At 34.1% G+C, this 27793-nt stretch overlaps 1 protein-coding gene across 11 annotated transcripts in view; it reads right to left on the reverse strand.

The window, feature by feature from the left end:
• Positions 1 to 8324: 8324 nt before the first annotated feature.
• The window catches only part of LOC118469336 (M1-specific T cell receptor alpha chain-like), a 49818-nt gene continuing 30349 nt past the window's right edge, over positions 8325 to 27793 (reverse strand). For 9 of the 11 annotated variants that reach the window (XM_055014537.1, XM_055014535.1, XM_055014538.1 and 6 more), the window contains exons 2-5: positions 11834 to 12043; positions 11691 to 11735; positions 10681 to 10788; positions 8325 to 8596 (exon numbers count right to left, since the gene is read on the reverse strand). In XM_055014537.1, coding sequence (XP_054870512.1) covers positions 8595 to 8596; positions 10681 to 10788; positions 11691 to 11735; positions 11834 to 12043 — 365 coding nt within the window. In that variant the 3' untranslated portion in view covers positions 8325 to 8594. Of the gene's footprint in view, positions 8597 to 10680; positions 10789 to 11690; positions 11736 to 11833; positions 12044 to 24242; positions 24553 to 25212; positions 25241 to 27793 lie in introns of those variants that run through there. The other 2 variants (XM_055014539.1, XM_035941965.2) reach the window with 2 other exon arrangements.

Consider the following 27793-nt stretch of genomic DNA (forward strand, 5'->3'; position numbering starts at 1 on the left):
AATATCACGGAAAAACATTTGCTCATATTTCAATATTTCCAAGAAAAAATACAAATTTAAATGAAAAAATAAACTAAGAAGAAACCAAATTATCAAGGAATCTAATGAACTCAGGAGAAATAAAATTAGCAAAAAAAGAACACATGAAAAAATAATTAAAAAATGAAAAGTAACAAAGAATTAACATAAACTAAACCGAAAAAACAATATTCAGAAATAAAATAAATGATGAAGAAATGAAACAAACTAAGAATAAAATAAATAAATTTAAAAGAAAAAAACTATGAAAAAACTAAATAAATCAAGAAGAAATACAATGAATGAAGAAGAAATGCATTAAACTAAGAAGAAATGAAATAAATTATCAAAAAATAAAATGAACTAAGAAGAAATATAACGAAAAATAAAAAAAGAAAAATGAAGAAATAGTACAAACTGACAAGGAATTAAATAAAAATAACAACAATTAAATCAAATTAAGCAAATACAAGAAGAAGAAGAAATAAAATATGCTAATAGCCACTAAAATAAAACTGTCTTCATGCTGTCTTGTTTTATTCTTACAGAAACTGTGAAGTTGCTGTTAAAATGCGAAATAAAGTACATATAATTCAAAATGCTCAGTAGATCAGGAGGCTTCGGGCCTCTGAGCAGCTGTTTCTGCGTCCAGCTGCACCTGAACTCTCAGCTCAGATATTCAGTTCCATATTACATCCTGCGACCTGCTTCGGTTTATATTTAGGCCTCTGATCTGTTGTTTTTTCTCACGCTGCACCTGATCGTACGTCTTCACCTTCAGCACCACCTGACCTCCATTTCCCCGCCCACACACACACACACACACACACACACACACACACACACACACACATCCTGTCCCAGCAGGCTTTGAGGCAGCGAACCGCCGCCGCCTTCGCCTCTGACGTCAAGCAGGCGTCTCTGTGCAGCTCGACCACATCCCGTGGAAACTGTGAGGCAAAAGACTTTCCAGCTGCAGCAGCCAATCAGATCGCAGAGAAAAACACCTCCACAAAGTGACAGCTAATGGTTTACGCCTCTATGAAGTGTGTCAGCTTCTGCACAGATGTTCAGAAGTAGGTGAAACCAGCTTCTGTCCCCTTATTCCTTCATTACCAAGCAGTCACTGATTTGTTTCTGTCGTTAAAGTCTTTGCTAATTACAGAAGCAATCACTATCCATCCAATAAAAATGTGAAAGAAGCAAAAGGACTTGAATATTCACTCATAGACGCAACAATCTTTTTGTCCTCAAAATGCAGGAAGTTGAGCAGAAATCTTGCAAAAACAGACCTGAGCTATTAAAATTCATATATGAATGAATATTAAATGACACAGACACAGTAACAGTTTCAGACATCAGCACAATAACAAGAAATAAAATAAACTAAGAATAAAAGAAATCAACAAGAAATAAAAAGTTGTTCTGCTAATGTTCACCAACACTGTACATTCCTCAAACCCACTTTTGTTCCTTTACTTTTAAACCAGACTGAGTTTAAAGATTTTGCTATTACTTTGGTGGTTTTATAGTTCCTTTCTGTTGTTTTTTTTTAGTTGTGCATCACTTTCATCTGTAGTTTTTTAAACATTTTTAGACATAAACTGACCAGATTTTGTCTCAGGAGCTGTAGGAGAATATGGCTGATGACATAGGTCCATCTGACATGCAGGTGTTTTTAAACAGTATTTAGTCATAGTCCATAAACGTTAAAAACATTAAAACATTATTAAGCTTTTCAAATGTTTCTCAAGCTGAAGGACACTCACTGGCCACTTATAGGTAGACTTGTTGAATAGCTTGTTAACACAAATAGCTAATCAGCCAATCACATGGCCACAACTCAATGCATTTATTCATGTAGATGTGGTCAAGACGACTTGCTGAAGTTCAAACTGAGCATCAGAATGGGGAAGGAAGGGGATTTAAGTGACTTTGAACATGGCTTGGTTGTTGGTGCCAGACGAGCTGGTCGGAGTATTTCACAAACTGCTGATCTACTGGGATTTTCATGCACAACCATCTCTAGGGTTTACAGACGATGGTCCAAAAAGAGAAAATATCCATTGAACCAAAATGCCTTGTTGATGTGAGAGGTCAGAGGAGAATAGACTGACTGGTTGGAGATGATAGAAAGGCAATAGTAACTCAAATAACCACTGGTTACAACCAAGGAATACAGAAAACCAACTCTGAACCACAACATGTCCAACCTTGAAGAAGACGTTCTACAGCAGCAGAAGACCACACCAGGTTCCACTCCTGTCAGCTAAGAACAGGAAACTGAGGCTATAATTCACACAGACTCACCAAAACTGGACAATAGTAGACTGGAAAAACATAATCTGGTCTGATGATTCTCCATTTCAGCTGTGACATTCAGATGGTCATAATTTAGCGTAAACAACATGAAAGCATGGATCCATCCTGCCTTGTATTAACAGTTCAGGCTGCTGGTGGTATAATGGTGTGAGGGATAATTTCTTGGCACACTTTGGGCCTCTTAGTACCGACTGATCATGGTTTAAACTCCACAGCCTACCTGAGTATTGTTGCTAAACATGTCCATCCCTTTATGACCACAGTGGACCATCATCTGATGCTACTTCCAGCAGGATAATTCTCCACGTCACAAAGCTCAAATCATCTCTAACTGGTTTCTTCAACATGACAATGAGTTCATTGAACTCCAATGGCCTCCACAGTCACCAGATCTCAATCCAATAGAACCTCTGGGATGTGGTGGAACGGGAGTTTGGCATCATGGATGTTCAGCTGACAAATCTGCAGCAACTGTGTGATGCTGTCATGTCAATATGGACCTAAATCTCTGAGGAATGTTTCCAACACCTTGTTGAAAGTATGACATCAAGAATAAATGCTTTTCTGAAGGCAAAAGGGGTCCAACCTTCTACTAGGAAGCTGTACCTAATAAAGTGGCCAGTGATTATATATTATAGAATGAAACCCAGTAATTCCGCCTTTAGCAGCACTCAGTGACAATGCGTGTTCAAACATTAACCAAATATAAATGGTATAGATATTAAAACTGTTGTGCCAGTGGAAAACAGCTGGAGTGGAAGTGGGCTGACATGTATTTGTGGATCAAACACACACAGCTGTGTGTTACACTCTGTGGTTTTCATCACTTCCATTCAGTGTGACCTGGAAGTGATGGCACACATTCAGCGATCAGACAGTTCATCTGCTCACGTCAGAATTACTGCGTTTACCACAGCGACCGGCAGAAGTAAGAAGAAAAGTGCACCTTGGTGTGTTCTGGACAGAAACAAACGTGTGATTGAACCTTTTGTTAGTGAGCATTTTAAGATAAAGGACTGCGATTGTGTCCGAATCCATTTCAAAATTCAGATTTAAACAAATAACACATACAGTTGTGAACATTATGTATATCATGACAGTCTTGAGTTTCCAAAGAATTTTCTCCTGGGTCAAAAATACATATACAGCAGCTTGACTTATCAGTTTTGGTGATAAAAAAGTTGTGCTTATTAAATTAAATTTTCTTAGTTTCATGGCCTCTTAACTTCTTATGAGTGACTACAATTGACTACAGCTGCTGACTCCTCTGACCCAATTTAAATAATGACCATTTGATCCCCTCATTAGACTCTGCCACAAACACTGCAGTGGGAAAGTCTGAGGAGGTCAGCAATGATCTTCAGATGCAAATCATTGACTTGGACAAGTCAGAAAACTCACTTGGAGCCATTTCAAAGCAGCTACAGATCCCAAAATCACACATCTGTGCAAACATTTACTTGCCATTATAAAGTTCATGGTATAGTTGTGTTGCTGCCACAATCAGGAAAAAAGACCCAAACTATCATTGATGGCTGAAAGACAGTTGGTGAAAAATCAAGCAAGAATCACCAAAAAGCAGATCTGCAATGAATGAGAAGCTGCTGGAACACAGCTATCAGTGTCCACAGTCTTTTACATCAACATAAGCTGAGAGGTTCCATGAAGAAGGAAGTTCTTCCTCTAGAAGCAGAACCTTTAAGGTCAGCTGAAGTTTGCTGCTGATCACATGGACAAAGTCTTCTGGAGGAAAGTTCTGTGGTCACATGGAACAAAAACTCAGTTACTGGCCGCAATGACCAGAAATCTGTTTGGAGGAAAGAAAGTGAGGCCTTTAACCCCAATAACACCAAACCTACCACCAAGCACGGTGGTGGCAGTATCATGCTCTGTGGAACTGGAGCTTTCCACAAAGTAAATGGACCAATGAAGAAGGAGGAGGATCACCTCCACATTCCTCAGGAAAAACTAAAATCATCAGCCTGAAGGTTGGATCTTGGACACACTGTTCCAGCAAGACAATGACCACAAACACACATCAAAAATGACAAAGAAATATCTGAATCATATATGTATATATATATATATATATATATATATATATATATATATATATATATATATATATATATATATATATATATATATATATATATATATATATATATATATATATATATATTGGTATTATTGTTCAGGTTTAACATTTTCTGTGCATCTCAAGGCATATTTTCTAATTCAGTTTGAATTATTTGCATGTTGTCCAACAAAAACAACTACTCAGGAGGGAGTAGTTTTGGAACACTCATAATTATAATATATTGCTCATGTTAACGTGTCCTCATTTTAAAGGTCTAACACTCACAAATAAGGAAGTGTAACAGCGAGCATGCACATACATGCACTCTTATCTTGTTGGTGAATTTTGTGCAGCAGAAAAAAAACAGGAAACCACAGACAGAATCGCAGCTTGTTCCAGTCTGAGCAGCTCTGCAGATCCCGAACACTGATTACTGCTCTGTCTGTTAATTAATCTGTTATTCAACCTTCAACACCAGCAGAATGAAGAGTTACTGCAGAGTTATGCTGCTTTCATTGTTCAGGATGAGATAAATTCATTAAAATGCTGTAAAATACGCAGATACAAAGCACTGTAAGTGGAAGCTAAGCTGAACGGCCTACCTGTTTAAGGAAATTAACTTTCTGATTATTTGCTCTCTAAATGACTCAGTTCATCGTTTTCTCACTGTCAGAGCAGGGAAAGCAGAGGAGGAACCGGTAAAATCACTAATGCCTCATAAATGACATGTAAAATGTCACAGTTCAAGTCAAATCTCAAAGTATTTCCACTGTAGTCCCAGAAGTGACGAAGATGAGAAAGCATTATACTAACAACACACTCATACGGTGAACGCTTGAATAAACTCCAAAGAGAATAACTAAACAACCTGCCCTGATGTTCTGTCAAGTCACAAGTTTCAAACTTCTTACATTTCAGAACAGTGGTCAGCAGGTTTTTTTGTTTTTTTTCAAACAGGATCTATACAAACTCCCTCCCTTTTTCTTCTTTTCTCAGCATAGTAGCAGAAAACATCTTGTACTTTAGTGTACGGAACATTTTCTGTAAAATAAATGTGCATGTTTTTCAGTTGACAATTTTATTCCAAACACTGACACCATCCAGGATTATCAAGTCTCCACATTATTGTTAAATCTAAGTGGGCACAAGTTCACTCAGACCTCAGAAAGTTCAAGTTTTAAATGTGCATCTTCCTTTCTGAGACATTTTAAAAATATTTAACCTGATTAAAGTTCTACTTGTGTGATTCCTACAATAAATTTGAAGAGGATTTATACTGTACATCAACAACATTCAGCACATCCTCACACTTAAATTAATATTTGGAACAGCAATGTATCTTCAAACAAGACAGTTTAAAGAGTCACAAAGTCCACATTCACACTTTTGATGGTACATTGTGTTGTAACGCTGTTTTTAAAATCTATTACAGTGAATGCTGAACTAAAGCTTGAGCTGAATTTTTTTTTTTTTACCGCAAATCAATCCTGTAAAAAAAAACTGCAATTAGATATTTTTCACAAATTGTTCAGCCCTATTTAAAATACAGCTGTAAAAAATCATTAGTGTCTGAATTTATAATGGCAATAAATATGATTTGAAATATGATTTGAAGCAAGTGTTTTAAGGGTTTTAATGACATTTAAAGGCTATTATAGCAGCAGGTTAATGCAGTGTGTCCCACTAAAATATTTTACACATATTTGACCTCAGAAAGTCCAAGTTTTAAGCGTCCATCTTCCTTTCTGAGACATTTTATTAATACTGAACCTGATTAAAGTTCAACTTCTGTGATTAAACTAGACTAAATTTAAAGAGGATTTATATTCTGCATCAACAGTATTCAACACATCCTCACACCTAAATTAATATTTGGATTGATAATATGTTTTCAAACAGGACAGTTTAAAGAGCCACAAAGTCCACATTTGGAGGAGGAAGGCATGGCGGTGGCATCACCATTATTTTTAGACATCATTCGCCTATAGTTCAGTTTGTTTTTGTATTATTAGTTTTGTTTTCAGTTGCTCTGTGGCTTGCTTTATGTAAAAAGGATAGTGTGGATTAAACAAGAATTACCAGAGAGATGAGTCCCTCCCAACCTAAAAGGAGCATCAATGAACGCCTTTCTGAAATGCTGTCCTGCAGAAACTGTAGTCACTTTTATCACCCTAAATCTGTGAACTCAGTTTTGTGTGTTTTTTCTGCTCTTTTCATGTTTTTCCTCATTTTGGGCTCATTTTTCAGTGCAATATAAAGTCCTGCGTTGCTACAAAAACAGAACAATCATGGCTAGAAGGAGAACTCAGATATGTCTTCTGTGCAGCATGGCAAAGTTGTAATGCCACATATCATTAAAAAAAAAGTGAAATTTTAAAGATTATTTATTTGACAAAAGTTAAACAACCCTAAAATAAGTACAGTATTTTGCCAAGTGCATATTATGGATATTTTATTATTTATATTTTTAATTTGTGGCCATACTTGTCTTCCATTTGCTCCGTGTAAACACAATACACAAATTCTCCTAATTTTTATGCCAATGCAAATGGTTCATTTTGGCCAATTTCTAAATCCATCCATCCATCATCTATACACCACTTATTCCTCACTAGGGTCATGGGGTGCTGGAGCCTATCCCAGCTGACTCAGGTGAAGGCAGGGGACACCCTAGACAGGTCACCAGTCTGTCGCAGGGCTACATACAGAGACAAACAATCACTCACACATTCACACCTACGGGCAATTTAGAATGATCAATTAACCTCAGCATATTTTTGGACTGTGGGAGGAAGCCGGAGTACCCGGAGAGAACCCACGCATGCACAGGGAGAACATGCAAACTCCATGCAGAAAGATCCCGGGAAAGCCGGGACGCGAACCAGGGATCTTCTAGCTGCAAGGTGAAAGTGCTAACCACTACACCACTGTGCAGCCCTCCAATTTCTAAATGAAAAATATGAAAATGTGAAATATCTTAATATAGACCATCATTTAGAAAGTTGCCTCAGTCATCACTTCACATTTCACATTTTAAAGCAGCATTTAAAAAAAAAGTCAACGAGGAGGTTCACATACAGTCTTTAATGACACAAAGCTTATTAACAGTCCTCCAGTGTTTTACTACGAGTGATAGATCCAACAGGAACAGGATGCCTTCTGCACATGGGCAAAGAATCTGTATCTGAGCTGTATTCATTGGTTTATAGAAGGAGGGATTCATTTAAAATAACAGCTGAATGGTTCGATTTTAAATTAAAAGTGCAATTAAAACGATGGAATTAAGAAATTACAAAAGCTGCAGTTTAAGATAAATGAGGATGTTATAATCTCTCTAATGCTGCAATTAAAACTGTAGATTTCATAAACTGCTGGCATCCTTCTTGCGTTACACTTTCGATGGTACCTTGCGTTGTAACGCTGTTATTTAAATCTGTTAGAGTGAAAATTGAGCTGAAGCTTGAGCTGAAAAAAATCAAACATGTCATCTGAATTTATAATGGGAATAAAAATGATTTGAAGCAAGTGTTTTAAGGGTTTTAATTACACTTAAAGGTTGTTCTAGTAGCAGGTTCATGCAAACTGTGCCACACTACAATATTTGACATATATTTTTAATGATAATTTGTATGCTTTTATAGGCAAAAAATACAACACTACACACAAATGAAAGTGTATAGATATATTTTGTGTGTTCATGTCTTAATTAAAAAATCTGCTTAGAGTTTCATGGACTACACAAATACTGCAACTTGTATATGCATTTCACTGTTTGGAGGTTCATAACTGATAACTTTCTACATGTTTCTCTCGAATAAAATCCTTTTTTTAAAATTGATGATGCAGAAAAACAGTGAAGAAGCAAAGCAGAAATTCTAAATAAAAGCAAAACAGTCACTCTCAGTGTGTTTTCCAGTTTTATTGTACACAGCAGATATGACAGAGCAGTGAGTTAAATGTCAGTGTGATTATAAGACAGAAAGAACAAAAAACAGCAACAATATAAACTTATTTTTCCAAATAATCAGCGTTACATGTGATACAAAAAAGCTTTCATGTCTGTCCACAGGGATGAACAGCTGATGTGAGATTTATACACGTTATAATACAGGAACAATAGGTTGTTGAATCTTCATCGTGGAGATTTCTTCCTTCTGGTGAAGGTTTGTCCAGTTTCTAAAAGATAAAATATGAAAGAAAATGTTAAATTCACGTCATCATTACATATGAACACGTTTTGTAAATGAAAAACTTGGCTTTTAAACCACGTTTACATTTTCACCTAAAGCCGAGCAAAATAAATCAAGCACAGGAAGAAAAAAATATAAAAAAAGAGATGCAACATAAACACAGATTTAGACTCAATGCATAAAGATTAAAATCACCACTCAGACACACAGAAGGACTACTAGATGCAAAATGACCAGAGAGAACCGACTAAAAGAGACACAAAGTTAACACAAATGGGCACAAAACAACAGTGAAGAGATGCAAAATGACGCAAAACAAATACCAAGAGGCACAAAATGGCACCAGAGAGACAAAGAAAAACAAATTGACCTGGAAAAGAAGCACAAAGAGACACAAAAAGAGCACAAACACACATTATTCCAGTTCAAAACGGAGATAAAAGCACCACTTGTACACACAAATGGGATACTAGATCAATAAATAAATGCAGAACAACCACAAAGAGTCATGTGCAAAATAAACACAAAGACACGACGGCAAAGAGACACAAAAGGGACCAAAAACAGATGTACAATGACTCCAAAAAAATAACCAAAAGCCACAAAATGCAGACAAAGAACGACAAACAGCGACAAAAATACGCAAAATGACCAAAAAGAGAAGCAAACCAACCACAGAGAAACAAAAACTCCAAATCAAGTAGATATACAGTAGTGGGAAAAAGTTTTTGGACACCATTCAAATTTACACAATCTCAAATATATCATGAAATATTTGTGGAAAAATGTTTTTTGTGTTTCAAAAGGTGTGGCTGCATTAGACACACACAAAAACAAATGATATTTTTTTCGTTTATTGTTCCTAAAATTACAAAATTCTACCAAAATTACCCAATGCTTAAAATTTCTAGTTTTTATGGAACCAATCAATTTTAAGTTTTTAATGGCTTTTTTAGGATTTGTTTAGTATTATGGCTGTGATTGTACTAAAAGAAACTGCACTTGAAGACCTAAGATTGACTCTTAATGCAATATACATGCAAATGTCTGGGTGTCCGAAACCTTATTTTCCACCACTATATTTTCAGAAATCATATGAATATTTGCAGCTGATCTGCTCCCAGTCTGTTATCATTTAAGTGAAAAAGAACCAGGGTACTGATATTTAATATGCTGAAGATACTAGCTTGTTGTATTGTGTTAGAACTCATTTAGACCAAAAAAGGCTGCAGGTAGCTTCAGTTTCACACCTGCAGATTTTATTTGTCAGGTAAGAAGAAGCTGATTTCAGTCCACCAACATTTCTTCTGGTTCACTGCAGCCCTAGCTCTACTATGCTATGCTATCATGCTAGCACGTTTTAAAAAGCTATCAGGATGTTGCCGTTATTAGCATGCTAAACATAATGGAAACCCATCTGTTTTTAAAGTCTCCTTTACCTTGTTAACATGTCCACATGGTGTTTTAAAATGCTGGAAGATGGTGAATGAAATAATCAACGGCTGAGCGTTTCCGCCTTGAAGCTTCAGCGTACCGGTGACAGTCTCAAAAACACAGACTTCCGGGGTTTTATACGTAGCAAAGCTAAAGAACGGAATGGAGCTTTGAGGTAATTAAAAAGTCCACCATGAAACAGAGCGATAAGGCCCTTTGACCTGCTGGGGGACTTCTAATCTGAAACTCTTATAATGTGCAGGAAATGCACAACCGCTGGACAGCGATGCAAAAACTGATAATTTTGATCATTGATTCATCTGTGAGTTATTTTACTGATTAACTATTCGCTCTATAAAATACCAGAAAGTAGCGTTTTGATTTGTCCAACCAGACGGCTTGAACCTAAAGGGGTTAAATTTACCAACAAGGAATTATCGGCTTCCATGTTTGGCAATTATTAAAGATTAACTGCCAAGATAATTGTTGCATAACTGACTGATTGGTGCAGCTCTGAAGTTTGAATTTAATGATCTTTTTTTCATCAGAGGGAGTGTTTTGCGTCCGATGGTGATGAACTGATTAAAATGGAGCTTCAGATGGACGTTGGTGTCACTCTGGTGGTTCGATACTCACATTGACTGATCCACAGCCGCATAGTCATCAGGATGTCAAAGACGACGGTCTTGAGGAAGATCACTCTGAGGACCAGGATGGTAAAAGACACTCCATTCACCATTGGATCTGAAAACAGCCACATCACAAAGATTAAACCCAAGAAGCACTTTGAACACACAACCCTTATCTCATTTCACTAAGTGCACATCCTTCCTCACAGTTCCTCCATTAAATACCCTCTATCCTCAATATGCGTTTTAGGAAACGAGACGTCCCTTATTATGATGCACCAAGATCCATTTCCGGTTCATTAAAAGCAGGGGTGTCAAACTCATTTTAGTTCAGGGGCCAAATATATCACAATTTGATCTCCAGTGGACCGGACCAGTAAAATCAGAGCACAACAACTGATAAATAACCACAACTCCAAATATACCCCTTTATTTTAGTTCAAAAATGTACATTCTGAAAATGTTTACATTTAATCTTTTTACAAAACATTATAAACAACTTGAAATTTCTAAAGAAAAGAAATGCAATTTTAACAGCATTATGCAGGGATGAGAATGACAAATGGAAAAAAACTCGGAAAATGTCTGCCGACTTGTGTCATTTCTGAGCTTCCCAGCAAATTTCATCCACATCCGTTTGTCCGTTTTAGAGTAATGTTGTGCACAGACAGACAGACAGACAGACAAACGCATGCCGGTCGTCACATAACTCTGCCACGTTCTTTGGCGGAATAAAAGTAGGGTTCCACTAACCTAAACTCTATTGTACTGAAGCTGCTGACTAACATTATATTGCACAATGTTCAATTTCTTTAAATGTTTTGACAGTAAGCGTTCATTTTCACCTCTGTAATTTTTACATTTTGCTAAGTCGTCCCGCGGACCAAACTGGATGCTCTGGCAGGTTTTGGTCCACAAGCTGTATGTTTGACACCCCTGGTTTAAAGCATTTAAAGGTAGACGAGGCCGAAATGAGCTGAGTCTGAAGTCACCTGTTCATTCAGATTCAACACTTACCTGGTGTCAGAGTATCTTCACATGGGCCGGACTCAGTACCAGATGCTGAAAGACAAACACAAGTTTTTTTAGTTTAAATAAAAAGCTTCCACTGAGTGTGTCACATTTGCTGACGTGATTTCAATCTATTTAAAGCCGCTCACCTTCACATTGTTCTCCATTGTCTGTTGGAAAAATCACCTGGTTGTACAGAGCGGGATCTGGAGATGATATGCGACCGGCTTCAGTCTTCTTGAACTCTTCAGAGTAGTCTGTGTGGTTTGATGTAGCATTGTGTCTGCTGAAGCCGGTGGCCAGGCAAACCGTGGTCTCATCATCTTGCAATTTGTAGTAGTATGGCTCGAACTCGTCCTCTGAAAGACACAAAAGGACGACTCATGAGCTCAGGGAGGAAAGTCCAAACATCGGACGTAGAAGGAGGATTTGTTTTGGTCCGTCAGATGAAGAAAACAGAACAGCAGAGATGAATCCAAAGATGACGGCACTCACAGACACACTGTGATTGAAACCCATTCAGAAACTTGCACCTGAGCTGCTGTGACGCCAGACACAAGTTTTATTATTCCTGAGCTGGTTTGCTTAAGCGCAACTGGAATAATTTATGTTTTTCTTCAAATGTGTGACTAAATCTTGATTTATTTGAGTTTACTGTCTTTGAGAAAATCACAGTAAAACTTCAGCTGATATGATTCACTTCATTTCTTCACACATTTTCTGCAATTTGTATGTTTTGCACATTTTTTTAACAATGGGAAAATAAATCCAAACACATTTGTCAATTCATCAATTAGTCGTCAGTTAATAAATTAATTACCAAATATTTTGCCTCATCTCTAACTGAAGTCTAAATCCTCTGCTTTTGTGGCTTCTTGAATGTAAATATTTTCTGGTTTCTTTCCTCTTTTATGAAAGTAGAGCAAAAATTTTGGGATTGTGTAAATAAACATAAGCAAATAGACATTTGCCGGCTTTGGAAAATATTTCTGACCCTCATCTGATATTTTATTGGCTAAACAACCAATCGATTGATTAAGAAAGTGATCAGTAGTGGAATTCACTCAATTACTGCACTGGTACATATTTTTTAATCCATTTTATCCAACACATCATTTGATTTGGCATTTGGAATATATTTGTGGCGTTTGGTGTTTCATTTTATAGTTGTGACGAATTACATAGAAAATAATATAGATATAAAAAAATAATCAAAAATCAAATAAAACCACTTTGCATTTTCAGCATCTATAGCTACACTTCCAAAAACAACAAACTCAACAACATGTTGAAAGTCTTGTTGGGTAAATTATTGTTTTTAATTGAAATTAGACAAAAAAAAAAAAAAAAAACGCTCATCAATTAGCCATACAAATGAATTGAAATGGTCTATTATCAAAAACAAATATCAGCCTCATTATCAAAATTGTTACTGCTTTACACATTTTTTTTTTTCAAATTTGACTAATTATTCTATCTAATGTGATTAATGATCCAGATCATCCCATGTTACACTACATGTTCAGGTGTTTAGTTCACTGATGATACATAAAAACTTGAAAGATTTTAACACCATTGCAAGGCTTCTTTATTTTAAAGTTTTGTTTTCATTGTACTTTTTGATAAATTTCCATCTAATAAAGCATGTTTAAGTTCTGCTAGTAGTTCATGAATGTATCCTTGACTTAATATAAAAGTTTATTTTACTCACTCGACTCAACGCTCACTTTTGATCCGAGTCCAAACAGGATTTTGTTGTTGTTGGAATTCACACAGCAGGTTGCTTAATTACAAAAACTAAAGGTTGCTTACTGTGATCTGAATGCCACTTTGTCGCTGTTATTTATTTTTTTAATTTCTGGATTCTCTGGTAAACAATACGTGGAAATCATTCAGTTTGATTTGCTTTAACTTTCGGGAAAAAACAAATCAGAACTTTGTTACTGAAAACTAAATCATTTTACATCATAAGTGAATCTGCAGCACCATTATGTGTAATTAAACAGATTTATGTTGTTGAAGAAAATGACTGCAGCATTGGTGAGAGTTTGACAGTTTTCAGTCATTTTGATGTATTTTTAAGAATTTCTACTTAAACAGAATTTGTTTAATTTCTACTTTTTTAAATATATTTTTTTACAATGTAAACAATTCACTTACTGGACGATACAATCAGTTTAGTTCTGCCTCCGTATGTGATTTTGAAATTGTTGTTATTCACACAGGAACTAAGGCAGTTACAAAAACTAACACAGTTCTTACGTGTTCCAAATGTTTCCTCTAACGTTTTATTTTACAAACAACCAGCCACTTGCTACTTTCTAAATGTGTGGGTTCTTGTTTTGTTGTAGTTTGTTGATGTGATCGATTTACTTTCCTATTATTTTGGTTCAGTCTTGATATGAGCAACATGACATCATTAGAAGCTGCTTCAAAAATGAGATGTTCAGGAAACCTTACAAATCATAAATCACTTTTTCTCTACCCGAAGTTCTGTTCACCAACTCCAAATGACTTTACCAATCCAATAACTATTTAGCTTCCAGTTTAGTTTCGCTGTTTTTAGCGATTCCACTTGATAAAGACAAACAGACTTTTGAACATCTTCTCAAACTTCTCCAGTGAAAACTTACTAGACTGCACATGAAGTCTGACCAAAAGTTAACTCGACTCCAGCATTCACACATTCATCACGTCCACAACAATCATCTTTTTCAGCTCACATTGACGTATTAATGCCTGAACATTAAGACCAGTCTGTTCGCAAAATCTGTGTTTTGGAGTCAAAATTCCTTCTTTTCTCTACTTTATTCAGATTCATTAAAACAGTGTCATAGTCTGAATGTTAGATGACTTGAAAAAATATAAGCAATATCACAGAGCGAATAAAAGCACAATGAGTTTAACGTTGAAACGGCTCTTTATAAAACTCTGCTACTCACGTGTTTGAACTCTCAGCTGAATTCCTGAACCAAAAATCATTTTCACGTTGTTGCTAGTCACACTCTGCATCAAGCCTCAACAATAACCTGCTGGCAGAAACTTCACCAACTACCCAGCAGCTATAAAAGTAGTTAAATCACTCTTACCAGCTGCAGCATTCAGGTTTGATGAACATACTGGTGCATCAATAATCCTAAAACATAATTCATTTACATCTAAAAAATATTCTGCAAAATGAGCACTCCTCCTTTTGGTACTTGCATGTATTCCAATGCTAACATTTTAGTACTTTTTAAAATTAAAATGCAGGACTTTTAATCAGAAAGGAGTATTTCTGCTGCATTGCAATGCTACTTTTACTTAAATACTGATGTGAATAACGTTATTTATTTTATTTTTTTCTAAATTTGTCACAGATGATTTAGTTCAGTTCAGTTTAACGGGTGTAAAATCTTACTGCTTTGTATTTTCAGGTCAGTTCCTCGTCCAAACATCAGCCTTCCAGTCCCGTCATTCACACACCGAGACGCTTCATAACGCAAACAGAGGCTCGAACTGAAAGTTTGGTTGAGGATGTTTTTGCAGGATAACTTGCGATGAAAGTATTTTACACTTTATTTTGATATTTTCGGGAATGTTTAGCTTCAAATGAGCTATAGATTATATGTGTTGTGTTGATCAAACAGTCAGATAGATCTGATTAAGTACGATTACAGTCAGTCATAGGTTGTAAAATCCTTCGTACATGGTTGTAAAATTGCTTGAATCTTAAAGATGACGTGACATTTTGTTTTATGTGTCTCTAACCTGTTCAGTTGTATCGTTGTCTGTTTTAAGAAGTGTGATGCCTAATTTCAATTAGACTTTTCCTGGTTATATAAAAAAGATTTTGTGAGAAAACAGTGGTTTGTGTTGTGCTTTCCCAGAATTAAATCCTGTTGGTATAAGTTGTAAAAGAATGCCATTTAGTTGTTAAATACAAAAGTATAAACATCAAATTTGGACAAATTGGGGCTGGGGAATTTGGTTGATACAGCAAAATTTAAACAGGGAATCAAAATGGTTTTTGAATTATTTCTAAAGATTTTGCACAGTTAGATCAATGTAATGATTCTCTGTTGCAGAGATTTTAGAAAATTACCACTGAAATAAAGTTACTGTAATAAAACAAGTATAAATATTAGTTTATTTCTTACTAGACTGAACGAGGAGTGTAGTTCCTTTCCCAAAGATCATCTTCCCTCCAGCACCATTCACACTGTAAACATCATCAGCTCCAAAACCTCTGAGCTTTAAAACTCTTAATGGTTAAACTCTACTTAATAAAACATCCAGTAATGGCATTTACATCAAATGTCTTCTCACAATTAAAGATTTAATACTATGTAAAATAATATTTTGCTGAAAATTCTACACACAGCTCCGGAATTCAAATACAATTACAGTTTGATTTACTGTGCCGATATAAAGTAATTTAGATTAAATAGAGTCATTCATTAGGAAATTCTGATTATTTAAAACCTGTAACAATAGAACACAGCTGACATTCTAACTGTTATTATAATATTATTTAAACTAAACTACAATGATTGTTTTTTGAAAATTAGTTTAAAATGCAAACATTACTAAATAAATGAGTTGTTTACTGAATTAAACAACTTCACATCTAAATGCAAATATACTATGAAGTAGAGTCTCCTAACCACTAAAGTTTGAAAGATAGAAATTATGCAACAAAGACTGGAATAACTGTTGTAAAAATACAAGTTATTACTCTACGCTGATGATGTGATTTTATACATTCATTTCCAAATCAATGACAACTATCAAAGGACTTATGATGCAATTAAATGCAGATTAAGATGCTGTTAATCTGAATTTGGTTTAGATTTTTTGCAGTTTGTAGCTAGTATTTGTTACTCACTGTTGTAGACGATGAGCTTAACTCCAGACCCAAACTGGAGTTTCTGCTGACTAGTTGCAGTCACACAGTTCAGGAAGACTGATCAATAACTCAGATACTTAGACAAGAACTCTAAAGGTTTTATTAAATTCTGTTTTTGTTTTTCGTAATTTTTAATTATATGGACTATCTATCTTTTTTAGATAAGTTCTTCTAACAGGGCATTATTTTACTACAAGTAGTGAATACATTTCCGCTATTAATAAACCTACACATTGGTTCTTCCATTATTAGTTTAATGCTTAACAGTGAAAAAAAACTAGCATCATTTACTTCAATATTTTCATTTTCTGCTACTTTACACTCTACTCTCTACAGTTCAAAGACAAGTATTGTGTTTATTAATGCCAATATAATCACCCTTGTTCTTCAAGGAATGGTTTGGAAATTTGTTACAGCAAAATTGTGGATTTTAGCCCTGAAACAAAATAGTTTTTTAATAATTTCAGGGGAGGTTTAATCTTTTTCCAGGGCTCTGACCTTTGAAGCAAACTTCTCTCCTTACTCACATCAGCTTTTATCTTGCTTTCACTGGATTTTTGTAAATACATAGTAAAAATGTGATCTGGTAAAATCTTTTTTTGCACAGTTGTACCAAGGTTATAGTGCAAGTCTTAAGGATATTTTACAAAATCACATCTCAAATAATTCAGTCATTCTCTTGCATGAAATCAGTATAAATATTACTGTAAGTCTTACTGGACTGAATGAGGAGTTTAGTTCCTTTCCCAAAGATGAGCTTCCTTGTAGCATCATTCACACTGTAAACATCATCAGCTCGAAAACCGCTGAGCCTAATATTTCAACTCTACTGAAAAAAAAACACCCAGTAATCTCATAAGTACAGCATGTAATGTTTTGTATCAGTCGATATATATGTATAAAAATGTATCAATGGAAAGTAGAGCAAGTTTTTCAGATACACCCTTAAGAACTTTAAAGATTTTAGTTTGGTATTTTGCTCATACTCTTTCATTATAAGAACACTATCATGACTACACCACTAGAAGTGCATATATTTACACTATTATTAAACCTATATATTGCTTTTCCATTCTCTGCTTCTTGGTTTTCAGTGGTGGAAAATAACTAGTAAATTTATTTTACTTCAGTATTCTGATTTTCTGCTACTTTACACTCAACTCTAATGTAATTTACAGGGAAATGTGTGTGTTTTTTAATCCAATATATTATATTATATTATATTATATTATATTATATTATATTATATTATATATTATATTATATTCATTATTGTTCTGAAACAAAAACACCGTTTTGGAATTTGTTTGTTATAGCAAAATTGCTGATTTAAGCACTGAATCAAAAATGATTTTTAAATGATTTCAGGAGAGTTTAATCATTCTTCAAGGCAACAACATTTGAAGCAAACTGCTCTATTTTGTAATCACATCAGCTTTTATATTACTTTTACTGGATATTTCTTGGTACACAGTGATAATTAGATTTGTTAGACTTTCGCTTCTGGTATTTGTTTTGGCAGGTTTTGCACAATAAAATCAAGTTTATAATGCTAATGTTGAGAACATTTTAGAAAATTACCATTGAAATAAACCTACTGAAATTCTCTTTAAAAAACCAAACAACAAAAAATATAATATTAATTAATTTATTTCTTACTGGACTGAACGAGGAGTCGAGTTCCTTTCCCAAAGGTGATCTTCCTGCCACCATCATTCACACTGTAAACATCATCAGCTCGAAAACCTCTGCACTTTAACAGTCTTAATATTTGAACTATGATGAATAAAACACCCAACAATCTCATAAATACAAAATGTCAATTTTTATGTTAATACATATATGTATAAAAATGTACAAATGGAAAGTGGAGTCATAAATTTGACAATTTTGAGTTATTGCTCTATGCTGATGATGTGCTTTTATATGCTCTTCTTCAAATCAATGAAAACTATAAACTGCCTTGAAAATGGGACAAAATTCAGATTCATATACTGTTGGTTTATATTTGTATCATGTTTCTTTACCTTCTTTACTTTATTTATTTGTAATGAACAGTTTTTACTCACTGTCCTGGACGATGAGTTTAATTCCAGATCCAAACTGGAGCTTTTGGTAACCAGATGTAGTCACACAGCTTAGAAAGCCTGAGCAATAACCTGGATACGTCTTCATGACTTTTTTGAGGGGAAAATCACTACCTCACACTCATGAAAATTACAGAACTCCACAAGTAAAACAAGATATTCATTTAAGTTTCCCCACAAGATAACAGCTTAAGAAGAATATATTCACCATAATAAATGTTTAGAGAAGCAAACTGTCAGTTAACATGTCAAGTATATCTATATTTACTGCAAAGATGTTGCAATATATTTTTCTTTTTACTCACTGTCTTGGATGATGAGTTTAATTCCAGATCCAAACTGGAGTTTCTGCAGACCAGTTCCAGTCACACAGTTCAGGAAGGCTGATCAAGAACTCAGATACTCCAATAAGACCTCTAGAGGTTTTATTTACTGATTCTTTCATTGCTTTTTGGTTATTGAGGGCAATTTATTGAATGATTTCTGAGGGGAAATTGACTAAATTTATAGCAGTTATGATGAAATTCAATCCCCTTTACCCACATTACAGTGACTAACATATTGCTGCATCAGTAATCAGTATTTATAACCTGATCATTTGAATTATTTTGCACATTGAGTACTTTTTGTGTAGTGTATTTTGATAATGTATTTGTAATTTTACTTAAACAATTAAATGCATGGCTATAACTTGTAACAGAACAGTTAATGCAATAAACAACATTATTATGTTAGTGCTACACATCACAGTAATGTTTGTAACCTAAAAGGTGTATCTAAATCAGAAAATGAGATTTTTTTCTTCTTCTTTATCTTGCAATGATGCATTTAATTAAGTGGTAGGAACAGGTCCTTTGAATCCCTTTTTAGTGTATCAGTGAGTTTACAAAAAGATCTAAAAGTCCATAATGTCAGTTACAGTGACTAATGTCTAAACCAGTGGCATCCAATTCACATTATGAGCAAGAAAATCTGCAATATTCTACGTACTTTATCAAAATCATCCATTTTCCAACTGGTATTAACGTGCAACACAGATGTTATTGACATCTATAGCTATAAAACTACACACTAATGTTCTAAATGACCCTTTTGCAGGTGGTCAGAGATGGATTCAGCTGTTTTATGATCTTACTCTTTTGTATTTTCAGCTCAGTTCCTTGTCCAAAGATCAGCCGTCTCGTCCCATCATTCACACACTGAGACGCTTCATTACGCAAACTCAGAAGTCAAACTCGCTAATATGCTTCTCACTGGAGGTCACTTTTCCATGTATAACACTGTTAATGTTTAAACTTGCCAGGTAAATGTGTGTGAGAGCATCTTAACAATAATATGCAGACTTATTCCGTCAATCTGTAACGTTAATCTCATTTTGAAAAACTCTTTCAATCTGCATCTGTTGTTTTAAACCTGCAGGAGAAATAAAATTGACAAACTCAACGAGAAACTGAATAGTTTTAAGTTTTTGATTCGGATTTGAGTGCTGGATCAATTTTATCTGTGTGACTGCACTTTTTTTGTTGTTGCAGTGAGATTTACTGTGTTTATAGACCACATAACAATGAGAATAAGACATCATATTCGAGGAAAATATTCTATTGAAAATGGTGAATAAAAAGCTCAACTAAGAAAAGTTTTTGATATGTTAGATTTTTTTGATTTAGTCGTAATGAACAGTTTTTACTCACGGTCCTGGATGACAAGTTTAGTTCCGGATCCAAAATAGAGTTTTTGGTTCGTAGTCACACAGTTCAGGAAGGTTGAGCAAAAACTGAGCACCTGCTTCACAAACTTCAACTCATCCAAAGACTTTACAAAGTCATTATTCTTGTACGTTTTTGGTTTTATAGTAACTTAATCAGAACTTTTTCCAACTATGTATTTCATTCTCATCAGAGTTTACAGTTTTAGTTTTGGTTAAAGGGAAGGATTTAACACATAAGCTTGAGGAACACATCATTAGTTCGATCACACATATCAACACAATATATTTATGGATGAATTGGATTAACGTGGCATTAGCTTATTTGTTCTCTATGCTCTTATCTTGTTCATTAACAGGGTGAGAAAGTATACTTAATAAGTGTAAAATCTGATTGATTAACATTAATAAATAAGGCTTGAAATAAAAAAAAAGCAAATAATTACGTTGCAAATCTGTGAAAGTTTACTGACTTTTTTTTGGGTTGCGTCTTTCAAGGTGAACAGAAATCAATTTGAAGGAACAAATTTTTTTTTGACAAATAAGGAAAATAAATAAGATTTGACTCACGGGTTTCAATAACTAATTTGGTTCCTTTTCCAAAGTGGAGTTTTCTGCCTCCAGAGTCAGTCACACTGTGCTCAGCTACAGATCAAAAACCTGCTACAGAGCTTCATTAGCTGCTAGTAACATTTATCAGTGATCACAAATAAATAGCATCTTTAATCGTGTGGAATTTCATCTGGAATTTGAATCATTTGTACATCAAGTTGCAAAATGATTTATTTCTGTGACACCTTGATTAACTGAAGAAAACATCATTTGATTCAAAATATTCAAGAGTAAATTAAACTGCCAGTAAAGTGTGAATTTTAAAAATATATACCAACAGTTATCATCTACAGAAAAATAATTCTCTTACTGGTTTGTACAAAAAGAGTCACTCCGCTGCCGAAGAGAAGTTTCTGTCCTCCGAGATTCACACAATAACAGCAGCGTGAACAAAAACTCAGGTCAGCTAACTGCCTGTTTTAGTGATTTAAAGTTGAATTTACTGCTGAAGCCTTTTAGGAAAACTACCCAAATTAAATTAAGTGTGAACCATCTTTATCATAAAATACTTTTTTTCTTTACATTAATCTAAAAAATTCTGTCAGGTTAGATTTATTGTATGAAAACGGATGAATCATCTTGACTTTGGACCTTTAAGCCTCTGAACTAGAAGCAGTTTCTGAACATTTTTTGTTCCTATCAGATTTTTTATCACTGTGGGCTCATTTTTCACCAATATTTAAAGTCCTGAACCTCTATGGAAACAGAACAACCACATCTAGAAGACAGGCCTCAGAATTGTCCAGTGTGCAGTATCACAGAGTTGTAATGCCATAAATCATTAAAAAAAATGTATTTGATTACTTGTTTAGAAAAAATAATTAGTTAATAAAACCTGGACTCAACATGTCCAACATTTTTCCAAGTAGAGCTTTATGTAGCTCGATATTTAACATCTACATTTTCAACTGGTTTCCATACTTGTTTTCTCTCTACTCTGTGGAAACACTGCCTGCAGTTCATCTGAATTACTCACATGACTGTTTTTGATGGTTTTTTTTACAGATTCTGGTCCAATTGCTTTATTTTGGATGGAAAATGTTGTAAGAAAACGTGGCTGACGAAATATCACAAACGTTTTCCAACATCGTGACACATCAGGGGTTCGTTACAAGTCAAAAACCAGTGGATCTTCTGATTTAACAGGCACTGGTTGACAATTGGTGTCATTTCAGCAATTTAATAAACAAAAGCACACTGTTCAAACCAGGCAGGAGATTTGGAGTTATAGAGGTTAAACGGTGTTTAAAAATGACCAAGTCATTAAAGCACATCAAAAATGGAAATAAAGTGACGATAGACAGACAAGTCAAAACTGTAAATCAAAACAAGTGACACTAACTTGAACTAATTCGATGGATCTACCTTAGAAAGAACATAATAATGAATAAAACAAACTTACTGGATTCAACTGTCAGCTTTGTGCCTGAGCCAAAGAAGATTTTATAATTTCCAAAGCCAGTCGCACTGTGATACCAACTGATACACAAAATCTGCTGCTCAACTCACCTCCTCTATGAGAAAAACTGACGTCAAATTAATTTAATGCAATGATTTTTTAACGATTTATCAGCAGAACGGCCTTAAAAGCATAAAAGTGCTATCGAAGGCAACAATAATCTTCATATATTCTCATTATCATCACAGCATTTCATTGAAATAACTGATAACTGGCAGTATTTCATTTTAATTAAACATTTGTTAAGATTTAGTATTTACACCTTAAAACAAGAACCAACTATCTTAGTATTAACGCAAACATGTCTTGTTATAATACGAGATTCAAAGTTTTTTGAGGGATTCACTTCTTCCACTGAATTTTTAGCAATTTAACTTCACTTATCTACTCTTTCTATTTAATTCAGAACTTAACTGAAGCACTCAGACAACAAAAATATTTTTTTCTTACTTGTTTCGACACGTAGAGTCGTTCCAGAGCTGAACAGGAGCTTCAGTCCGTCATTCACACACTGGAAACAGACTCAACAAAAACTGCTGGAGCCTCAGCAAAGTACTAATAAGAGTGTGAATCTGAATAAATGGGTAAGATTGAATAAAAACATCAATTATTGGCTGCTGATGAAAGACTGAACTGGTTGGTATAGCAAAAAATATATAGAAAATACAATGTATGCTTTAATATTTTCACCATATTTTTACTACTTTCTAGCTTCACTCCTCTGTAAAATCAAACATTATTTATCTGTGTCTTTGGGTTTAATATGAAAATAGACTTACTGGAGCCAACTATCAGTTTGGTGCCTCCACCAAAGATGAGTTTGTAAAGTCCAGAGTCAGTCACACACTGAGAAACTCAAATACAAAAAACCCTAACAGCCACCGGCAGAAGCAGATCAATATAAGGTCAGTAAAACAAGAATGATTGTGTGTGCAGTTGCTGTAAATGCACATCCACATATAAATAATTTTGTTGAAGTTGTTTTTTACATATTATTTTTAGTATTTGACTTCTGTTGTAACAAATACATGAGCATGAGTTTCTTAAGCAGTTTTCATGACATCTGCAGGAAATTTTGAGTTTTTCGTATGCTTTGTTTCAAGCAGTATCTACGCAATTTTAAATGATTATGTGTAAATGAGGTAACTAAGTTGATCAGAGCAGGGGGAAAATTCAGGCTATAAAGATATGTTTTGTAAAATACTTTGTTTCAGAAAGTTATTGTTTAAATATGAAAAAAAAAGTTATTCCGTGAAACACTCCAATGTATGTTTTGTATGTTTTCTTTCCTCTAGTTTGACAGAAGACAGAAAATCTTCTTTTCTCACTCAGTGCAAATAAATTTACAACAATGTAAATAAACCCCAAATTAGTAATTATCTAGAAGTACTTACTGGGTTCAACACGGAGTCTGATTCCTTCTCCGAATATTAATTTCCAGCTCCCTGTCACACAGTGTTTCTGCTCTAAACAATAACTATTGTGCAAAGTTTCTCACAGAAACAAATTCAATACAGAATGTTTGAATGTATTTTTCTCTTACTGGTTTCTGTTACTGAAAACACTATAAAAATTACTCTTTTAAATATATTGCTGTTTTGCCACTGATTCACAGGAAAAAAAACATTTTGGTGGTGAATTTTTGAAACTAAAAGCAGTTATTTTCTGATAACTGATGCATTTAGAACAACATTCTTATGACTTTTTGTTATAATTCACATTTTTGAAAGTAAAACAAATATTAGCTTGTTGCTAATCAAGTAATTGTAATTTAGTGTCATTTACAGAATACCATAATTCTACTCACTGCTCTCTATGGTCAGTTTCGTTCCTTCTCCAAAAGTAAGTTTCCAGTTTGATCCAGACACACAGTAAATCTGATCAGAACAATAACTACAACTACCTCTTGTTGACATTAAGCCAGTCACACGTAAATATATTATTGTCTTGAAATAACACAGTCTCTAAATAAGTTGGTCTAAAATACCAGAGGGATTATTTTTGCATTGTAAACTGAAATCTACTAACTTGATTTGATGTCTTGTCTTTCACCGCTGCAGTTTGCTGTCATTAATTCACCACCAGTTGAACTAAAATATAACCAACTGTTTACATTCTATCAATACTTTGATTTCTTTCCCCTCCCAAAAATCTGTTAACACACTTTTACTGACTTTGGTGAATTGAATCACATCATCTTCTCCTAGTTAAATTATTTATTTTGGTTGTTATTTTTGGATCATTTTGTGAGTTTACAGCACAGTTACAAACCCCTCAATTGATCTGTAACATTAAAAGCCACCATCACAGGGCAAGACTTTCAGTGCAAAGTAGTGCTTTAAAGGAATTTCACAAATTCATCACTATAAAGTGTGTCCATAGACTTAAAATATCAATATTTATCATTTAGATCCATTTGTCACATTCATCCAGAAGTTTTGAAATTATTATTACTTACTGCTCTCTATTGTAAGTTTGGTCCCTTTTCCAAAAACCAGCTTCCAAGTTCCTGTAGAGCCAGTCACACAGTGAATGTGCTCTGAGCAGTAACTGGAGCCACTCGCTCCTCAGTATAAAACTCCATTTATGTTTAAAAATCAAGGCATAAATATAAATCCTCATAGATTTGATTGGAATAAATGGATTAAGGCTCAAGGATCACTACAGGTGACTGAAAAAATTTAGTTTGATAGGGACATATACAGAGAAATCTAAAGAAAAAGAAAAATACTGGAATCAAAATAAATAATAAATGCATCATTTGTCCAGTAACTTACTTGATTCCACCATCAGTTTTACGCCAGAGCCAAAGATGAGTTTGGTATTTGAATAGTCATTCACACATTAACAAAGCCAACTACATAAACCCTGAGATCAATGAACAGCTCCAAGAGAAATTAAATACTTCAGAAATTAAATGATTATAGGTGGACTTTTAAGAGCTATTTTTGTCTGAACTGTACGTTATTCTGGTGTTATTTTTAATTACATGTAAGCCGTCAATTGACAGTTAAGCCCCTGTAGAACCAATTAACAACAAACTTCATCTAATCAAACATCTATTCTTACAAATAAACAAGGCGACTTACTTGATTCAACTGTTAGTCTTGTGCCAGAACCAAAGATTAGTTTGTTATTTGAAAAGCCAGACACACAGTGAGAAACCAAAAGACATAAACCTCAAGGTCAAAGAGCCGAATTTTCTCCACATTTTAAAAAATTTAAAGATTCTGTTTAAAAAAAAAAAAAATGTATTCCTAGTGTATAGAAAAGATAATATTACAGAAAACTGAGAGTAAAAAATGCTATTTGAAGTTTATCTGGTTTGTCATTTGAACCGAAGCTGCTGCCAGACATTTTGACAATTTATTCATTTATATTAAATCAGCTACATTTAAAAAAAAAATCTTATGTGTGTTCATGTGTAAAAGCAGATAAAAGCCTTTCTCAAAAAGAACAAAGTGGGTTGAATTATCTTTTGAACACACTTTTTAGGAAAAGTAATTAGAGACATTTGATCAAAACAACTCAACACTAGCTTGACTGACACTCCATAAATTACGTAATTTTAAACAAAACTTACTCGATTCGATGTTTAGTTTAATACCAGAACCGAAGAGGAGCTTTGAATTCCCAAAGTTAGTCACACTATAAGACAAGCAGCTACATAAACCCAGAGCTAATTCACATTTAGAGGTCAACATTTATTTTTGTCATACAGGAATGGAAATATTTAACAAATTAATTAAAGGTTAATTTTTGTTTCGTTAATTGTTTTTTTTTTTGTTTGTTTATAGAGGATAATGGAGGACATTTAATTTAGTAGTAAAAGGTGATGTAAGGGTTCCATTTGATTAATTTTAATTTCTTACAAATAATAAAATGTCTTACCTGATCCAACTACAAGTTTGGCACCAGAACCAAATATCAGCTTGGTATCTGAATAGCCAGTTACACAATGAAAAACGCAGTGACATCAAGCTTGATCTCAATAAAACGGAGGGTTCTTTTGTAAAAGCAGATAAAAGCCTTTTCTGAATGCCTGATTAAAAATTAATTACAGAAATCTTATTTAAACAACCCAAACCCAGTTTGATTAAAACATGATTTAGGAGAATTGATCAAAATGTATTCACAGTGTGCAGAAATGGTCAAATTTCAGGACATACATGTTGCTTAAATGTTTGTATCTAAAGTTAAAGTTCATCAAGTGATTCTGTTTTGTCAGTATTAAAGCAGCTACTGGACATTTCGGGCCATAAACTTAATAACTTACTTGATTCGATGTTTAGTTTTGTGCCAGAACCAAAGATGAGCTTTGTGTTGCCAAAGTCCTTCACACAATAAGACAAACAGCTACACAAACCCAGAGATGTTCCTCTATATTTAAAGAGCTAAACTCACATTCCTGCTCTACAGAAATAGAAAAATTTTCCAAATCAAATATGATTGAACGTTTTTATGTTGAGATTCATTAGTAATTTTCTGCAGAAGCTGCTGGTGGACATTTAAGTGTGTAGAACCAGATGGTATAAACTGAATTCAGAGGGTTTAATATATATATATATATTTATTTCTTAATAATGGTTAAAAAGTCTCTTACCTGATTCAACTATGAGTTTGGTGCCAGAACCAAAAGTTAGTTTTATGTTTGAGTAACCTGCACCAGTCACACAATAGAAAATACAGCTACAGAAATCCTGAGGTAAACATGTAGAGCTAAATGTCTTTTTATTACATTATTTTAGTATTTCACAATTATTTTATTAATGAAATTGTTCTAAAAAGCTTCTATGATGGTTTTTAAATAGTTAGTATTTATTGTACAAATCGGTTTTAAAAGTTTTCTGCTGTTTTTTCATACTTATTCATACATATATCTGTGGTTGTGCTGATTACAACACTTTGGTAAACTTTGGTTGTTTTAAAACATGCCATTAAAAGTAAACTGGATTTGATTTGATCGTATCGTTTCTTATAATTTCTCTAAAGATCTTGCAACAGTTAGTTGATTACTGGTAAAATACTGAATTAAGTAATTATTTTGATAATTGTTTCATCACAGTAAATTCTCTGGTTTTAGCTTCTCAAATATGCATATTCTTACTTACTTCTCTATGGAGGTAATAAAGTAATAGTGAAGAAAGTCATGACATTTTCTGACATTTAAGACCAAACCACTAATCAGTTAATCAAGACATGAAAATAATCGTTAATCGCATCCCTGTTTCTCACAAATGAATAAAATAACTTACTTGACTGAACTCTCAGTTTTGTGCCCGAACCAAAGAGGAGTTTGTTGTTCCCATAGTTATTCACACAATGACAAACCCAACTACGTAAACTCTACGGCAACAA

This window comes from Amphiprion ocellaris, chromosome 10 (assembly GCF_022539595.1).
Source record: "Amphiprion ocellaris isolate individual 3 ecotype Okinawa chromosome 10, ASM2253959v1, whole genome shotgun sequence".
Lineage (NCBI taxonomy): Eukaryota > Metazoa > Chordata > Actinopteri > Pomacentridae > Amphiprion > Amphiprion ocellaris.